At 37.6% G+C, this 19,913-nt stretch overlaps 1 protein-coding gene across 2 annotated transcripts in view; it reads right to left on the reverse strand.

Moving 5' to 3' along the window:
- Nucleotides 1-612: 612 nt before the first annotated feature.
- SLAIN1 (SLAIN motif family member 1) overlaps nucleotides 613-19,913 on the reverse strand; it is a 69,273-nt gene continuing 49,972 nt past the window's right edge. Inside the window, exons 6-8 of one of the 2 annotated variants that reach the window (XM_064270006.1) lie at nucleotides 13,125-13,280; nucleotides 9,672-9,954; nucleotides 613-7,364 (exon numbers count right to left, since the gene is read on the reverse strand). In XM_064270006.1, coding sequence (XP_064126076.1) covers nucleotides 7,289-7,364; nucleotides 9,672-9,954; nucleotides 13,125-13,280 — 515 coding nt within the window. In that variant the 3' untranslated portion in view covers nucleotides 613-7,288. The remainder of the gene's footprint in view (nucleotides 7,365-9,671; nucleotides 9,955-13,124; nucleotides 13,281-19,913) is intronic. The other variant, XM_023547275.2, reaches the window with a different exon arrangement.

Raw genomic sequence — 19,913 nt, forward strand, 5'->3', positions numbered from 1 at the left:
ATATTTTTAAAACATGATTTGTCCTCAACTCCAGGCCCAGATGGCTTCATCACTGAGAGTTATCAAATATGTATACAAAAAGGAAATAGCTCAGTTGACAACACAAATTCTTTCAGATAAAGACAAAATAATCTCTCATTCGTTTTATAAAACTAACATTATCTTCATTCCAAAACCTAATAGGGACAGTTTAAGAGAGGAAAATTAATGACCAATTCTATTCATAAAAATTGGATGAGAATCCTAAATAAAATATTAGTAAGTCAAGTCTATCTATCTATCTTTAAAAAGAATACCAGACTGTTGTTGTCAAGTGCCATCGAGTTGGTTCCGACTTACAGCAACCCTAAGTACAACAGAATGAACACTGCCAGACTAGGTTAGGTTTATCTCAATAAGTCAAGGTTGGTTCAGATTTAGAAAAATCTATCACAAAATTCAGCATAATAGCAGAATAAATGTATCAGTTTAACAGATGTAGAGAGTTGGTTAAAACATTCTTTTATGATAAAGAAATGCTCTTTGTAAACTTGAAATTTAATGGTAAAATATATGAAGCTCTTTTTTTGAAATTAGCAAAAAGAGAAGGTTATCTGCCATCATTATTTATATTTAATATTGCACTGAAGGCCACAAGGCAAGAAAAAGAAAGAAAAAAATATAAGGAAAAGAAGAAAAAAGCTAACATCCTTATATTTGACTCTGTATATAGAAAATCCAAAAGATTCTAAAGATAAGTTATTATAACTAAGTTAAAAGTTGTTGAATAAAACACTTAAAAGCACTGAATAATGACCTTTTAAAAAACATCATTTAAAATAGAAAAAAAAATACATCAAATGCATAAAAATTAATCTAGCAAAGGGTGAGTAAAGCCCTGTATATAGAATCTGAAGAATTTTTAATGAGAGAAATAAAGAATATCTCAATAAAAGAAATGCCCATGTTCATAGACTGGAAGACTCAATACTGTAAAAATTAATTTTCCCCATATTGTATTACAATGTCAATGCAATCCCAATAAAAATTCCAATAGGATGTTTTTCTGTAACTCGACCAACTCATGCCAAAAATTGTATTTGGAAACGTAAAGGTATAAGAATAGTCGAGGCATTCTTGAAGAAAAACAAAGTGTCAAGAATTGCTTTGCTATTTAGCAAAACAGAAGCAACAGTGATTAAAACAGCACAGTTCTGGTGAAAGCACTGTTGTTGTTGTTAGGTGCCATTGAGTCGGTTCCGACTCATAGCAACCCTAAGTACAATAGAAGGAAACACTGCCTGGTTCTGCACCGTGCCCACAATCATTGTTACGCTTGAGCCCACTGTTGCAGCTACTGTGTCAATCCATCTCCTTGAGGGTCTTCCTCTTTTCCACTGACCTTGTACTTTAACAAGCATGATGTCCTTCTCCAGGGACTGATCCCTCCTAACAACAAGTCCAAAGTATGTAAGACACAGTCTCGCCATTCTTGCTTCTAAGGATCATTCTGATTTTACTTCTTCCAACACAGATTTGTTCCTTCTTTTGGCAGTCAAGAGTATATTCAATATTCTTGGCCAACACCACAATTCAAAGGCGTCAATTCTTCTTCGGTCTTCCTATTCATTGCCCAGCTTTTGCATGCATATGATGCGATTGAAAATACCATGGCTCGGGTCGGGCGCACCTTAGTTTTTAAGGCGACATCCTTGCTTTTCAACACTTCAAAGAGGTCCTTTGCAGCAGATTTGCCCAATACAACGCATTTTTTGATTTCTTGACTGCTGCTTCCATGGCTGTTGATTGTGAATTCAAGCAAAATGAAATCCTTGACAACTTCAATCTTTACTCCACTTATCACGATGTTGCTAATTGGTCCAGTTGTGAGGATTTTTTTTTTCTTTATGTTGAGGTGTAATCCATACTGAAGGCTGTGGTCTTTGATCTTCATGAACAAACACTTTAAGTCCTCTTCACTTCCAGCAAGCAAGGTTGTATCATCTGCATATTTTAAGTTGTTAATGAGTCTTCTTCCAATCTTGATGCTCTGCTTTTCTTCATATAGTCCAGCTTCTCGGATTATTTGCTCAGCATATAGATTGAATAGGTATGGTGAAAGGATACAGCTCTGATGCACATCTTTCCTGAGTTTAAGCCATGCAGTATCCCCTTGTTCTGTTCAAATGACTGCCTCTTAATCTACGTACAGGTTCCTCATGAGCACAATTAAGCATCCTGGAATTCTCATTCTCCGAAATGTTATCAGTAATTTGTTATGATGCACACAGTTGAATGCCTTTTCATAGTCAATAAAACACAGATCAACATCCTTCTGTTGTTCAGCCAGGATTCATCTGGCATCAGCAATGATATCTTTGGTTCCATGTCCTCTTCTGAATCTGGCCTGAATTTCTGGCAGTTCCCTGTCGATACACTGTTGCAACTGCTTTTGAAGGATCTTCAGCAAAATTTTGCTTACATGTGATATTAATGATATTGTTCGATAATTTCCACATTTAGTTACATCACCTTTCTTGAAAAGAGACATAAATATGGATCTCTTCCACTAGGTTGGCCAGGTAGCTGTCTTTCAAATTTCTGGGCATAAACAATGAGCACTTCCAGCGCTGGACCCATTTGTTGAAACATCTCAATTGATATTCCATCAATTCCTGAAGCCTTGTTTTCCACCAATGCCTTCAGTGCAGCTTGGACTTCTTCCTCTAGTACCATCGGTTCCTGATCATATACTACCTCTTGAAACGGTGCAAGGATAGACAGCTTCAAAATAGACATATACACACATGGACATTTGAGTTATGGCACAAGTAGCAATGCAGAGTAGTAGGGAAAGGATGGATATTTCAATTAATGTTACCAGGACAATTAGATGCCCATACTGAAAAAGAAAATACAGTTGTAACTGATCCTCACACCATACACAAAAATAAAATCTAAATGAATTATAAACCTATATATGAAATGCAATGTAATAACATTTCTAAAATATAGGAGAATATATTCATGATCTGAAGGTAGGGAAATATTCCTGAATCAAGATACAGAAAAACTTAAAAACTTTTAAAAAATAATTATATCCATCGAAAAAAAAAATTACAGAATGAAAAGGCAAGCTACATAGTGTGAAAACATATTTACAACATATATGACTGACAACAGGTTTGTAGAATATAATGTATATATAAAGAACTAAAATCAGTAAGAAAACCACAATAGAAAAATGGACAAAGACAAATAAAAATCCATAAAAAAGAGTATTCAATAAACGTATGATGAAAAGGTGTTCAATTTCATTGGTAACAAAGGCAATACAAGTTAAAACCACAACGAGACACTACTACACACCCACAGATTAAAAAGTTAAAAGTTAACAATACCAAGTATGAGTAGCAACAAGAATTCTCATGCACTGCTGGCAAACACGTAGTGTACAGCCATTTTTAAATTGGCATTATCCAGTAAAGGTGACTACAATGTTTTATAGGCAGCGTCCAAAATGGTTCCCAATGAAAACTGCCTCCTTGTATTCACACTCTTGTGTGAATCTTCTCTCCTTAGCTTGACTGACTTGCTTCTAATGAATAGAATATGACAAAATGATGGGATGTCACTTCCAAGATCAGGTTATAGAAGGCTGTAATTTCCATCTTGTTAGCTCTCTCTCTCTCTGGCACTTCTCTCTTGCTTGCTGTGATGAAGCAAGCTCCTATGTTGTGAGCTGCCTCATGGAAAGGTCCATGTGGTAAGAAACGAAGGACAGCTTCTGGTCCATAGCCCACAAGGAACAGCATCCTGCCAACAACCGTTGAGTGATCTTTGAAGCAGATTCTTCCCCAGTTGAGCCTTGAGATGACTGCATCCTTTTAAGAGACCTCAAGTCAGAAGACCCAGTGAAGCTGTGTCCAGATACCTGATCCATAGAAACTCACTGCTACCACCCTGGTCCAATTTCCTATCATCTCTGGCCTGGACTATTGAAATATTCTAATTCATCTTTTCATTTACCCTGTCCTCCTACATTATGTTTTCGCCAAATATCAGAGTGGTACTTTTAAAACTAAGTGCTCAAAACCATAAAACAGCTTCCCATTTCAGAGTAAAATCAAAGTCTTTATTGTGGCCTTCAATGTTCTACATGATCTTGCCCCTTCCTGACCTCATCTTTACTACTTTCCTCCTTGCTCTTCTTGTAACCACATTGGCCTCCTTGCCTTTCCTCAAACACACCGAGTATGCTCCTACCTTTTAGCATTTGCACAGGCTGTTCCCTTCTTTCCAGTATCCTTTCTCAATGGTGGAGTCTCTGGGTAGTGCAAACAGTTAATGCGCTCAACTGATAACCGAAAGGTTGGAGGTTCAAGTCCACCCAGAAGCATCTTGAAAAAAAGACCTCCCAACCTACTTCTGAAAAATAGGCCATTGAAATCCCCATGGACCACAGTTCTACTCTGACACACATGGGATTGCCATGAGACTGAGTACACTCAAAGGCAACCGGTTTGGTTCTCAATTGGGGTCCCGCAAATCACCTGGAAGGCTGATTCAAGAGATCTGGGATGTGGCTTGAGCATATGCATTTCTAACAAGTCTCTAAGAGGTGCTGATGCTGTAAGTCTGGAGACCAAACTTTGAGAACCACTCCGCTATGCCATACATTGTATATAACATATTAAATGCTCTCCTATGCATCTAGAATGATAATTGTTGTATTATTCTTGGGAGAATTGAGAAAATGGTCAACTTATACCACTTTGTGTTCTGTGGAACTCTGAAAGACAAATATCTTCAGGACTAGCTCCCTCTTCATCAAGTCTTTGCTCAAGTGCCAACTCCTTAATAAGATGTCCTCAGATGCCACCCCCTCCATTTAATAGTGCGATCTCTTCCCCACATTCATTTTCTCAACTCCCCTTCCATGATCTCTTTTTTCTTTTCCCACAGTATTTATAACCTCCTAGCAAAAAAATATATATATATATGTAATTTTTTTTTTATTTTTTAGCATACTGTGATTTACTTATTATGCTTATGGCTTACTCTCTCTCTTCCTAACTAGAATGTAAAACCCCATATGCCTGGATCTTGTGTTTTTCACTGATGAACTTCAAGGGCTGAGCATATTTTTCTGAATATAAATGAAATATTTGGAGTGAAAATGAAGTGTACCCTTTCATTTCCTCAGCAGAATATAATTAGCAACTTTTTTTTTTTAAATATACTAACTGGACCTGTGTTCACAGGAAGAGAGCACACTAGTGGGGAAAAACAGACTGTGAGTTTTGATAAACCCAGATTCAAAGCTCAGTTTCACTATTTCCTAGCTAAATATTTGCCCCTTGGAGACTCAGTGTCTTTATCTTTAAAACGGTGGTAAGGACAGAAGGTGACTGTTAGAATTACATTAGACAATGTATATAAAATCTTTAGCATAATTCTTATCACTAAAGAACTGCTCAGTAAATATGACCTTCCCTTTTGATATCTCCTCTAGCCCACATTTTATTTAAACTGCAAGTTATTTGAAAATCAGTGGTATAATTATATTCAAAGACACACTTCTTTTAAATAAAGATCTCTAATGACCTCAGGCAGAACTCCATTTAAAAAGGCAACATGAAATCCTTTGCCTAAACTTTCCACAGTACCTGCAGGTGAAGAGTTTATAAACGTATACCAAACGTAACACAGAATACTGAGAGTACTTTTCTATTTTACTGATAAAAATTGATATTTAGAAAATACTTCAAATTTGACCCCACAGAGTCACTGCTTAGGGGGCACCGAGTTTCTGTTGATTGTGTAATAATTCGGAAAAGGACAGTGGTAGTGGCTACACAACATGATGAACTTAATCAGTGTCACTGAAATCCCGATGTTGAAATTGTTGAGTTGGCAAATGATTTGTTATATATGTATATTTAAACAACAACAAAAAAAATGACTCCAATAAAATAGGAAAATTTCAGCTGACAGTGTTCATCCCTAAATGTGTTCTAGGTATTGCTATTTTTGTGTTAGTGGCCTTTCTAAATGGGAACTAAACTTCGTAAAATTAAAACCTCAAATTGCTTACTAGAACTGCTTTAGAGAAATCAGTAGTAGTTTTCACAAATATGCATATTGTCATATGCATAAGTCTATCTTCTTTAGATAGTAATGCCCTACCAAGAATATAGCAACAATAAACATTTTCAGAACTGCAATGAAACATCTATATAGTATTTATGCTGTTTATATTGTACATTCATGCATGACCTGATATTGTTGAAATAGAGTCTTTATTTCTGAACATTCCAAAACAGCAGTGTACACAGTAACAAATATTAAGTCATATACCATAAGAAAGCATTCATTAGTGCAAATGGATTTTGTAAAAGGTCTATCAAAAAGATTTATTTGCTTTAAAATGCATTCATTTCCAGAAGCAATGTTAATAAAACATTACAGTTTCATCCTTTGTAATAAAGTATTGAAAAACCAATTGTGGCAGAGAAGCAAACATTGCAGGTTTTAAGTGCAATGAGCTTGCAATGCCATTAGAAATAGGAAACTCACATGTGACAATAAATTAACAATGAAGAAGAAAACGACAAGACCATTGAACTCTGCTGTCTGGCTATCTCCTTCCAATGCTTCAAATACTTTGTGCTCAATCAACATAAAATTATGTCTCTCAAATTGTGTGGTGTATTTTTGCTGATATATCCCTAGAGCTAAAAAAATAGTACCTTACCACAAAAATATTTTTATGGCACAAAATTTTAAGTTGTTCCATAGTGGTTCACATAGGTGTAAAAAGAAATAGGTGCAAAAAATAAAATTCCTGTAAACTATAAAAAAAATTAAATTTCAAAACTTAAGTTATAGAACCTAGTTGCAAATATGCAATGTATTAAAATACACAACATGTAATGGAAAGAAGACGTTTAGAACACGTAAGTAAATTGAACAAGTTGCTTTAAAAAACTCATATGGCAAAGCATTATCGATACATCTTAATTCTCTCAAAAAGTATTCGGGTACACAGCAGTTCTACAAAAACTTCCTAGATCTAAGTATCACAATACTGCAACCAGGGATTTGAGAATGTTGCAGTATCTCAGGCAAATATTTAAGTGCAATAATTAGTCTCTGGTGATTGGTCCTTTGAAAAACAATGCAGTAAATATGTTAAAATGCAAAAGGGAAAGAATATCCCAACATCCACTGTTACCTAGCCAGCTAGGTAACACAACCCTCATTTTTTACTTTCTCCCCCGTTCTTCCAGGGTACATAAAAACTGCATCAGTAGCAACCATCTCTCCAGTTTCCATCCCTCAGAGTGCTGAGTGAAGACAGAGGCTTTGGAGGCTGAAGGAAACTATAAAGGGGGTGAAAAAAGGGAACGGATTATTAATAATTCCAAGAAACCATCACTTACTCTCCCACATAGTCCCTTTCACTCCAGTAATGACAAGCTATTGGGACTTGGCCAAGAGTACCTGGGTCTCACACATCTACGTGTGAACAACATGCTCGTGAGCACTATCCCCAGTGCACAGCACAGGGCCTTGCATCTTGTATGTACACAAGTGAGTTGACAACCTAAATGACAAATGATCACTATCTTTAATGTGTAAAGGATATTTTAATGTCAGAAAGAAAAAAAATAAACTCTTCTACAGAAAAATGACCTAAAAACGTAAATGGCTACTTCCTTGAACACACATAGCAAAATAACATGAATTTCTCAACACTACTAACAGTCAAAGATTTGCCCGTCACATTGGCAAAGAATTAAAAAAAGTGATAATACCCAGTGTGCTTAAGTTTGGGAAAATAAACCTTCTCGTATGGCCTGGCAGTGACCTTTCTAAAACGGGAGTTTGTAGACATATTTTCAAGGATAAATGGGCAAATTCTTTTATCTAGAAATTGTTCTTCTGGAATTCATCATAAGGAAATAATGGTGCAGATATACAAATGTGGCACCCTGGTGGCATAGCAGTTAAGAGCTACGGCTGCTAACCAAAAAGTCAGCAGTTCTAATTCACCAGCTGCTCCTTGGAAACCCTATAGGGCAGTTCTACTCTGTCTTATAGGGTCACTTTGCATCGGCATCAACTCAATGGCAATGGGTTGGGTTGTTTGTTGGGTTATATATGAATCTATTTGAAGACATGCCACAATAACCTCTGTACATCAAACAATGGGATTCTATTTATTCTGCATTTAGTGAGGGAGAGAGAATAAGCCAGAATTTATTGAGCAAACATATACTAAAATTATTTCTATCTGGGTAGTGATGATGCCGATTAGCCTTTATTTGCTTTTTAGTGTTTTTCAAGTTTCTGAATTTTTTTTTTAATATGAGCACCTTATCAGGAGATAAAAAGCAATAATTCTATAAGGAGAAACAAAGTGTATATCCACATCCCTTTCAGGCGTTTACTACTATCCCTTCCCTCTCCTCCTTCATATCCTAATTTTCTGTAAGAGTTATCTGTAGTTACTGTCTCCATCTTCTCATCTTCCAATCTCTCCCCAATCCACTTTTACGGATTTTTTTTTTTTTTCACTATTAAGACACTCTAGGATGTCCAGTCCAAGAAGGGTGCATCATGACTGTAAGCTGCTCTAAAATGTAGTAATCTGGAATTTTGAAGATACAGAATTTTTTTTTTTTTCACCTGAGCCACACTTAATTTTCCAACAGAAGCTGGTAAAGCCCCAGATAAACATCACTAAGATGCTACTTAAGACACGAGTGTGGGAGGTGGATGTACGTGTGCATACACACAGTGTCTAACATATTTTTCCACATGGATCGAAAACAACTGATTCAACAAATATTTGAAACCCAAGGAGCCTGGATGGTGCAATGTTTAAGAGCTCAGCTGCTATCCAAAAGGTTACTGGTTCCAACCACTTAGAGGCTTTGCAGGAGGAAGACATAACAATCTGCTCCTATAAAAATTACAGCCTAGAAAACCCTGTGGGGCAGTTCTATTCCTTCACTTGGCATCACTATGAGTTGGAACTGACTGGATGGCACCTAACACCACCACCCTGTGCTGGACACTATTCTTGGCACTGGGGATTTATCAATGAGCAAAAAAATTACTAGTCCACGCTTGTGGAGCTTACCTTCGAGTCAGAAGAGTCAGACAATAAACAATAATAAAATTACTAATAAATTACTAAAATAAATAAGTAGGGCATATCGTCTGCCAGATGGTGATAAATGCTGGGAGAGAGAGGTATATGAAGCAGGGGAAGGGAAATAAAGAGAAGGAGTTGCAAACCTCACAGAAGTTGCAAGTCTGGATAGTGGTGGCATCTAAACAAAGACTTGAAAAAGGAAGGGAACCAGCCATGCCAAGACTTGGGGGCTGAAAAGTACAAAAGCCCTGGGGGTGGAGCTTACCTGTTAAACTGAAGCAAAAGCAAACAGTGCAGCAGGCGTGAAGTGACAAGGGAGTAAGGAAAGAAGAGGAGATCAAAAAGAAGGGGACTCGCCCACATACGGACCCCTGCCCCATCGTCTTCCAGAGGAAGGAAGACACGAGTTAGACGTAAAGAGTAGACTGAGCGACTAAGGTTAAACTGAGCCAAAAGAAAAGTCCAGTTTCTTATGCCAAACTACAAATGAAGTTATGTAATCAAACAACCAACCAGAGACTCTCACCTTCTAACAGGCTGTGCAATTTTGCTTCGAGGCAGGTTACTCCCATTTATTGCCAGTGAAGGTCTTGGAAGTGCACTGCGGCCCATGATCCCAGAAGCCGCCGTTTTGTTGGGTGTGGGGATTCCCGTGTTGGAATACAGCTGTAAGCCGTTGGATAAAGGCATGTTGGTGCTGCCTTGAACAGTTGGACTCACATAGGCAGTGGCTTTAAGAGGCTGTCGGACAGACACTGGGAAATGTCCCACGCTGTGGACTCTGTGTTGAAGCTGTCCCGGTGATGGAACTAGGGAAGAAAATGACAGGCATGTGAGGGAACACTTCTACTACTATCCTACTTAGTAAATGTGTATTATACTCAGAAAAGCCTGTATCATCGGAGAGAATCATACACACGTTGTTGTTGTCAGCTGCCTTCGAGTCAGACCCTGACTCATGGAGACCCAATGCAGCACGACAAGATCGGACAGTTGTGATACTAGGGTTTTCACTGACTGATTTTCAGAAGCAGATTGCCAGGTCTTTCCTCCTAGTCCATCTTAGTCTAGAAGCACTGCTAAAACCTGTTCAGCATCATATCAATCCCAAACCTCCACTGATAGTCGGGTGGTGGCTAAGGATGAGGTGCGCTGGCCAGGAATCAAACTTGGGTCTCCCACATGGAAGAAGAGAATTCTACTATTGAACCACCACCTCCCTCCATAATATACACAGAAGTAGAGAGATGAACTACAGCTTCCAGACAGCACCTGGTACTGGAAAATTCCCATCCTTGACAAGACAGTCTCCTATTCTGTCAACCAAGCAACATTTTTGAGTGCCTAACTATATTTAGGAAGCCCCGATGGCATAATGTTTAAGAGCTCGGCTGCTAATCAAGAGGTTGGCAGTTCTAATCCACCAGCCACTCCTTGGAAACCCTATGGGGCAGTTCCACTCTGTCTTAGAGGGTTGCTATGAGTCAGAATTGATTGGATGGCAACAGGTTTGGGTTTTTTCTGTTTTTGTCTTAACTGTATTTAGAAAGGAGCCCTGTTTGCACAGTGGTTAAGCACTTGGCTACTAACCAAAAGGTCGACAGTTTGAGCTCAACAGCCACTCTAAGTAGAAAGATGTGGCGGTCTGCTTCCATAAAGATTACAGCCTTGGGAATCCTATGGGGCAGTTCTACTCTGTCCTATAATCAAAAACTAAAACCAAACCCATTGTCAGCGAGTCAATTCTGACTCATAGCAACCCTATAAGACAGAGTAGAACTGCACCACAGGGTTTCCAAGGAGTGGCTGGTGGATTCAAACTGCCAACCTTTTGGCTAGCAGCCAGATGCTTAACCACTGTGCCACCAGGGCTCCACCCTGTCCTATAGGGTCACTATAAGTCGGAATCGACTCGATGGCAATAGGCAACTATATTTAGAAATCAGTTCTAAGCACAGCTTCCTTTCCTTTAGCAAATTTGATAATCTCTGAGCTCTCACAAGACAAATTCTTCCTTCTTGCTTGGAAGAAATGAGGATTTCTCAATTGTTGCTCTGGGGATGGTTTAATAAAAAATAAAACGAGGTAAAATTTTAATAGTTGTAATTATAGACAGGAAGACAAAGGGGTGACATCTGCGGGTTGTTGTTAGTTGCCAGCGAGTAGATTCTGACTCAGGGCAACCCCACCTGTACAGAGTAGAGCTGCTCCACGGGGTTTTCAAGGCTGTGACATTTCAGAAGCAGATCGCCAGGCCTCTCTTGTGAGGCACTTCTGGGTGCATTTGAACTGCTAACCTTTAGGTTGGGTCCAGCGCTTAACCATTTGCACCATCCAGAACTCCATTTTTCTTTAATAATATTCATATGACGTTTATCTCCCTCAAAGGGCTTGCTGGGAAAATTAAAGGAGTTAATAAAACAAAGCACTTAGGAATAGTACCTGGCCCTGAGTAACCACTCAACCAGCGTTAGCTATTATCTCTATAACAGCAAAACCTGTAAAATGAAGAGCATTGTAGGTAAAACCAAAAAACCAAACCTGTTGCCATCCAGTCAATTCTGACTCATAGCGACCCTGCAGGACAGAGTACAGCAGCTGGTGGATTTGAACTGCCGACCTTTTTGTTAGCAGCTGAGCTCTGAACCACTGTGCTACCAGGGCTCCGCTCCGTAGGTATGAACCCTTAAAACCTTCATCAATATACTGGTCCAACATTTTGTATTCTTTCAAATTAAAATAAAAACAATCTATTATGCAGATAACTTTAAATTTTATAATCTCTTCCACAAGGAAAAAAATTAATCACAAATTTAACAGAAACTTATGCACTATTGTTTACCAACTATCCACGCCTTTGATGACTTGTTGCTGTTATTATTATTGGTAGGTGCCATCAAGTCAGTTCTGACTCACTGCAACCCTACGTACAACAGAAAGAAACACTGCCTGGTCCTGTGCCATCCTTACATTTTTTCATCACTACATCAGATAATGTTCCATTGCTATCCATAAGGTTTTCACTGGCCAATTTTTTTCAGAAGTACACTGGAAGGCATTGTTCCTTGTCTTTCTTAGTCTGGAAGCTCCGCTGAAACCTGTCCACCATGGGTGGCCCTGACAGTATTTGAAATACTGGTGGCATAGCTTGCAGTATTACACCAACACACAAGCTACCACAATAAGACAAACTGCCAGGCAAGTGGTGGTTTTGCTGTCTAATACTTGAAATTTAGTTAAAAGTGAGCAAATTCTATTTTCTAAATCAATTTAACTGATTTTGAACTTAATCATATACATATATATTTGAAATAAAAATAGGAAGGGAGAAATACATACAAAAAATGTGTCTATGCATTTATTAGTTTAACATCTCTTGAAGATATTTCCCTCAGAAAATTAGTTTTACTCAAGTACGCAAAGTGAAGGAGTCCTGGTGGTGCAGCGGCTAAAAGTGCTTGGCTGCTAACCCAAAGGACTGATAGCCAACAGGTCTGTAGTTCGAAACCACTAGCAGCTCTGCAGGAGAAAGATGTAACAGTGATTTGGGGGAAAGAAAAAGAGTATGGACTGTTGAAAACCAGGACCAAACTAACAGCTCATTAAAATAACCGTGTTTTGTTCAGAGTAAAAGTATCAAGATAAGGCTGTGTTTGAAATAGCTAGAAAGAGAAGGCCCTGCAAAGAAAAAGCAGATTATCTTTGTATGATGAGTGGATAAATAAATCACCATTTACTGCCTCTAACGCTATATCCTTGAATAGAAAGGGTTACATATAATTTATTATTATTATTCATTGTTAACACTGGCACAGGTGAAAATACTGCTCAATTTTAATGGTGAAATACAAAAATTAAGTTATAAGACAGGATGAAAAGTTTAGTGTTCTTGCAAGTAAAAAGAAGAAATGGAATAACAAAATTTTTTAACAGCATTGCAACTAATTAAAAATTACAAAATATTAAAAGTTGTACTTACTACAAGATTGTATTCTTGAAATTCCATTTCCAGCTCCATGCAAGCTTGAGTCAAAACTCTGACTGTTTCGCACGGTGACTGGAGAACTAACGTTGCTACTAACAGCGGTTGTACTTGGCATTCGGGCTAGATTAGGCATACTCCTACGGAGCTTATCTGGAAAAACATTTTACAAAGTTAAACAATCACAAATTATCTGCCAACTAAAACACTAACCTTCAAAAATAAATAAGAAATATGTCATATTTTGCTCAATAGCAAATAAAAATCATCATGTGCTATGAACTAAAACTAACAGAGAATTAACCACCTGTATTACACATTCAATAACTCCAGACAAGGCCCACCGAATGGACTGTCTTTTGTTAAAAGAAAGTAAGTGTTCTATAAAAAGAGGTAAGGATTAATCAACTAGCTATTTGAATTCAATAAGTAGATAAAACTGTATTAAAACAAGGTTAGAAAATAATATTACAACCATTTAATTTTTAAAAACTAGAAATTAAGATACATGCTAATTAAAAAAAAAAACTAGCAGTAGCCTGAAAATCAACAGTACGTTTCCTTCTCTGTGCAAACCTATAAAAATGGAACAAATTATTAACTTAAGATTTCATCTTGAGATGCTATAAAGTGTTCTTAGATAATTCACTCATCACATCAACATGGCCACATTAGCTTCTGGGACGTTTTAACTGTCAAGAGTATGCCACTAAGATGTTTGGAGGAAAACACAAAGAGAATGCTTCATTTCTTTCTCCTTATTTTCATATTGTTAGTACGTATTCTGCCACCAAAGGGCAGCAGAGAGTCATTTGCAGATCTCAGTGTTCTTCAGATTTGAAATAAGCCTCAAGACTAAAACTCTATGAGGTATTTTTCTCATATTAACACATAAAAAGTAAACCCCAAAATCTAAAGTACATATATCAGGTCACTCAAGTTTATGGTCATTTTCTTTCAAGCTAAATCAGAAAACAAAGGTTATATTTGAATACTAAGCCAAAACATGTTCAAGTACAAAACTGAATTCATTAGTTGTTCTTGCCTCCATGCACTGCTCCTACATTACTTAGCACCATCCATTGGTCTGTTGAGCAAGTTACCTAATCCAGAAGCTTGGAGAGTCTCCTAAGGTTCACCTCTCTTCTCTTCCTTAGACCCCTATCAATTCTATACCCTTCCCCTCTCTACCTTAGTCCTATCAACTGTATCTCATAATTATTTCTTTAATAATCTCCCTCTGCTACCTCATTCAGACACTTAATATTTATCACCCACATTTTCACAAAATCATTTTAATTGATCTCTAGGCACCCCGTCTTACCCCTCCAATTTATCTTCCATATAGCCAGTTCCCCATTTCTTAGAGCACAAACATACACCTAGTCATCCTTTGCTTAAAACCCTTCAACTCTAATTATTCCCCTTCATCTTCATTTGAAAGTCCAAGTTCCTGAGTATGACACTTCTCTACTCTTGTTTCCTGCTCCCTCCCATCCCATATACTCAGCCCATTTTCTAACCTTGATAGACAAATGAAGCTCCCAAATGTGCCACACTTTCTTGTATCTATGAGCATCTGGGCCCTCCATGTGGACGTTCTTCCCTACTTTTTGCAAGTAATGAATGAACAAGGGAAAATTCAGTGAATGTATACTAATATCAGACACTATGTAAGATGTTAGGTGACTGGGTGGCACTAGTGGTTAAGCACTTAACTACTGGCTGAAAGGTTGGCAGTTCAAACCCACCCAGACCTTGGAAGACAGGCCTGGCGATGTTTCCACAATGTCACACGGAGCCTCGAAAACCCTATACCAAAACAAAAAGCCAAACCCACTGCTGTCGAGTTGATTCCAACTCATAGTGACCCTATAGGAGAGAGGAGAACTGCCCCATAGGGTTTCCAAAGAGTGGCTGGTAGATTCGAACTGCCGACCTTTTGGTTAGCAGCCAAGCTCTTAATCACTGCGCCACCAGAGCACCTGAAAACCATATGGAGCAGCTCTATTCTGCACATATGGGGTTACCATGAGATAGGATCGACTTGACAGCAATGAACCACCATGACAAAACATAAGATGTTGGGGATACCACAGTGCATTAGATGGGTTCAGTCCCTGATGCTGAGTTCATAGACTAGAGCAGTGTCTCTCAAAAATTTTTTTTTCATTATCATTCTTCTAAAAAGAAAATTTTAAATGAATTTAAATTCAGTTTCTCCCCAGTAAGAATAATTAAATCCTAAAGAACAAGATGTTGAAAGGAAGGGTTGTGCTTTGGAGGATCACAAACCATTGTAATATCTAAGCTTTTTTTTTTTTGCCCTCCCAACGCTACAAGGTATTTTTATCTTTATCCTCAAACACTATAGTACACATATCAGGTCACTTAAGCTTGTGGTCATTTTCCTTGAAATTAACTCAGAAAGCAAAAGATGTGTAGGCAGTCCCCGGTTTATGAACGAGATCCATTCCTGAGCGTGTCTTTAAGGTGAATGTGCAGTTAAGTCAGAACAGTCATATACGGTTCTTATTTAGCCTTATTTCACACAAGGTTTGAAGTCTCTTCAATGATTGAAAAGCTGCGCTGCACGTGCAGCCGGCGAAGTCCGTTATGATGAATCTGTTGTGAAGAGGGGGTTGACCCAATCATTTCAAAGTGAGGGCAAATTTACATAACATTAACGGGCTAGCAGCTGTCCTCACGTCACCTGGGGACTTAGTGTACCTGAATGATAATTTAAAAAGTGTAAAACGCATTTCTTTTTTCTCCCCTTTCATGCATTGCTCCTTCTACATCACATATGTCCATTAACTGCAGCCCTGTCCAACAATTTTCACCCCTTAGGGTGGGGTCTACAGGAAGAGAAGGAAAATTCAGCACGTATAAGAATTTTAGACAGTGTTACAAAAGAAAGATCAGAAAAAAAATATTTTATTCACCTAGCTAACATACTAGTTCTTTAAAAATTAGCTCAACTATCACCGCCTTGGAGAAGCTTTCCCACGCACCTCCTGGCTGGGGTATCTACCATTTAAACAGTGTTAAAGTACTCTCTGGACACGTTTTTACTGCCACTGGCTGTTACATTCTTGACCATTTCCCTCATTATCTTCTTAGGCTTATTTTTAACAGCCATAGGTCTCGTATTACCAAATTCCCATTAACGTTCATGATTCAAAGCAGCAGGCATTTAATACTTTCAGCACATAGTATGTGCCCTTATCTTGGGAAGGGCTGTGTGTTAGGAATGAAAAAGTAAAAAACAAAGGAGAGTATTAAAGCCTCCATCTATACCTCTTGAACATCACACTAAGTGGCATGAAAAATTGAGCTTCTATCAATAAGATATTAAATTATTTTGAATATATATATACACATGTATATTTTTTAAGAAACAAGGATTTAATTTCCCAGCTATTATAAAAAGTTTCATACATATAGAAATGTTGACAGATAGTATTATAAACACCTATATGTTTTCCACCTAAATCAAATGATTGTTTTTACTGTGCCATATTTAATTCATATCCATATACACATTGGTTTACTGCCATTAAGCCATTTGAAAACTGTAGACATTTTACACTCTAGCCCTAGCAGACACACATATCACCTGAGAATAATAAAATTCTACAGAATTACGATACTGTCATCACACCTAAAGCAAATTAACAACAGCATTTCACAAACCAATCTGTACACAAAAATTACCAAACACCCCAAAAATGTCTTTCATTAGCTTTTTCACTCAAGCCACAATCCAATCATGGTTCACACTGTTATGTCTCTTTTAACCTAGAAGTTTCCCTCCTTTTTTTTTTTACCTTCTCCTTTTCTAATGGCATTGACTATTTGAAGATTCCAGGACAGATCTCTTATACAATGTCTCACATTTTATCTTTGTCTGAATGTTTTCTCAAGGTGCCATGAGACTTTTCCATTATTCTCTATATATTTCTTCTTCAAGACTAAAATCACTAAGCTGTTTCCTAATTCCATCAGACTCCCAATAAGTATTTTCCTTTATATTAATGGCTATTGATAGAAAACAAAAAAAAAAGGCTCCTCTTCTGACATCAGTACAAGAAAAAAAATAAAAATCTTTCCATGTAGCACATAGGCACAATTTACTTAATACTCAAAAACATCCTATAAATGTTTACTTTCTTAGCTGAACACGTAAGGGAACTGGGATTTAGAGAGTTTAAGTAACTTGTCCAAATTATATTCATTATCAAATAATAAACCTGAGACTGGTACTACTGGCAATGTCTAAAGGCACTCCAAACAACAATAATATCCTTTGCTATAAGCAACTGATGTTTTCTTAAATCTTATATGAAATGTAAGAGCATCTTTCAAAATTTTTCTTATTTATTGATCTCTAACATGCAACCTAAGTAAAAACATTATTAGCTTAATATGCAAATACAGCTCTAAGACAAAAGTCTCCTGAGTTACTAATGACTTGAATCCAAAGTTTCTGACTATGAAAGAAGTGTATGCATAAGACAACAGTTTTGGCCCGGAGTACTGGTAGCTTCTAACTGGAGTCTGCATCTACACTTGAGTTGGGTCCAGAAAGATGAAATAAAACAGATTCCCCAGAAAGGCAGAGTTACACACACACATACAATATTTCTCTCCACAACTGCTTTCACTGTTACAACACACAGCCACCTTCCTAACACCTACATTCATATACAGCATTAACACTGAAACAACTAAAATTAATTTCACTAAAGCAAATAATAATTGTTAAACCTGACAGCAGGATCTGCACTTTGTATATAAGGAAACTGAAACTCAGAAAATTTTAAGTAACTTGGTTGGGTCATAAGCTGCTTAAGTGACAAAGCCACAGAGCCATGAAATTAGTCAGGCAGCCAGGTAGTACTGCATCGATCTTTAAAACCAATCTTTAGCCATTCATATTCAAGCACCAAGTCAATTTCACAAAGCTTTAAATTTGAAATATGCTACTAAAAATAAAGTATTCCAGGTGTAAATATCTAGGACATTCTCTGGGCGGTAGGCTGTGATCCCCAGGTTGTGTCAGAGACCATCTGGAAATGAAGTACACTTTCATGTCAAACAACATGGATACATTAATAGCCATATATATGCTAAAGTTCAAGGAACCAAGAGAAATGCTCTACTTCTGTCTCTACAGAAGTCAGCAATTTATCTTCAAAGACCAAGATGTAGCAGGAAACTGGATGAATAGGCAAAGAAAAGATGCAAAGGAATTTTCTCATCATCCAAGATTCTTTATCAAGCAAAGATTGAGGACTCTTTAGGAATAGAAGAGATAACTTGTTTACCCACCAAACAGTTAATCGCTCTTTCCAGTCCAGACAGGGCCAAGGGGAGGCCTCAGGCTCCTAACACTGACTACCTCCTGCTACTGATAACCCCAGGGCATTTAACACATCAACCCTAAAAATTACAGGATGTGTCAATAATGATTCTGCAAGATTTTTGATATCTGATAAATTATTCCAAATATGCTCCTTTTAATTGTGTAACACCAGAAAATATCTTAAGGACATTTTTTAATTTTATATTTAGAATATACACAGCAAAACAGACCAATTCAACCATTTCTACATGTACAATTCAGTGACACTGATACCATTCTGAGTTGTGCAACCATTACACCTGTGTACGATGGTTCAATGTTTGAAATTATACTGAAGTTTTTCAAGAGGTCGTTGTTGTCGTGTGCCGTTGAGTCAGTTCCTACTCATGGCAACCCTGTATGATGGAGCAGAACCCTCCATAGGGTTTTCTAGGCTGTAATCTTTGCAGAGGAGCCCCTGTGACATAGTGGTTAAGAGCTTGGCTGCTAAGTGAAAGGTCAGGAATCGAACCACAGGAGAAGGACGTGGCAGTTTGCCTCTGTAAAGATTAGAGCCTTAGAAACTCTGTGGAGCAGTTCTACTCTATCCTATAGTGTTGCTATGAGTAGAAATCAATCTTTGCAGATTACCAGGTCTTTTCTCCTGCGGGTATGACCTTTCAGTTAGCAGCCGAGCATTTAAGCACTGCGTCACCAGGGCTCCTTTTTTAAGAAGTAGGTATTACCCATATCTTATAGCTAAAGAAACTAACATTTAGAGACTTGAGAAGCCTGCGTAAGATATCAATAAGTAAGTGGTAGAACAGGACAGGAACTCAGGGTGTATGGACTTCACGGCTTGTGCTCTCAACCATTAAGCCAGAAGTCCAACCCAGAAAACTGTCTTTGTATTACATTTTCCTTTGTCCATGGAGGCCAGACCTTTTAGGAAAAGTAAAACCACTACAATCAGACCCTAAACTGTGGTATATGTCTACTTTTCTAATAGGAATCATCATAGCACAGGCTTCAGGGTAACTCAATCCTTTTCATGACAGCACTTAATGAAAGTCAATACCACTTTTCTAAGGCACATCCCTGAACAAACAATGGAGTGGAAGAAAATGATCCCACTGACAATTCTAGTCAAGATGCAAAACTAGCACCTGCCTGACCACTAGAGGATGACATACTAAAACACTTGACTAAAAAAGCCTTTAGAGAATTAATTCTAGGTGCCCTCTCCTTCAATTTTAATATGATGCTATGAATTTCATTAAACACATGGAATACACTATCTTCTAATATTGTAAGATAATAAATTAATAATTATGCCATTCTTTGGCTGCTACCATTTTCTTCTAATTTAAAATACGAAGGAACTAAAAAAATCAGAGAAATAATGAATATAAAATTTTAAATATTCTCAAATGATCTCT

This window comes from Loxodonta africana, chromosome 17, assembly GCF_030014295.1.
Source record: "Loxodonta africana isolate mLoxAfr1 chromosome 17, mLoxAfr1.hap2, whole genome shotgun sequence".
In the NCBI taxonomy this organism is placed as follows: Eukaryota; Metazoa; Chordata; class Mammalia; order Proboscidea; family Elephantidae; genus Loxodonta; species Loxodonta africana.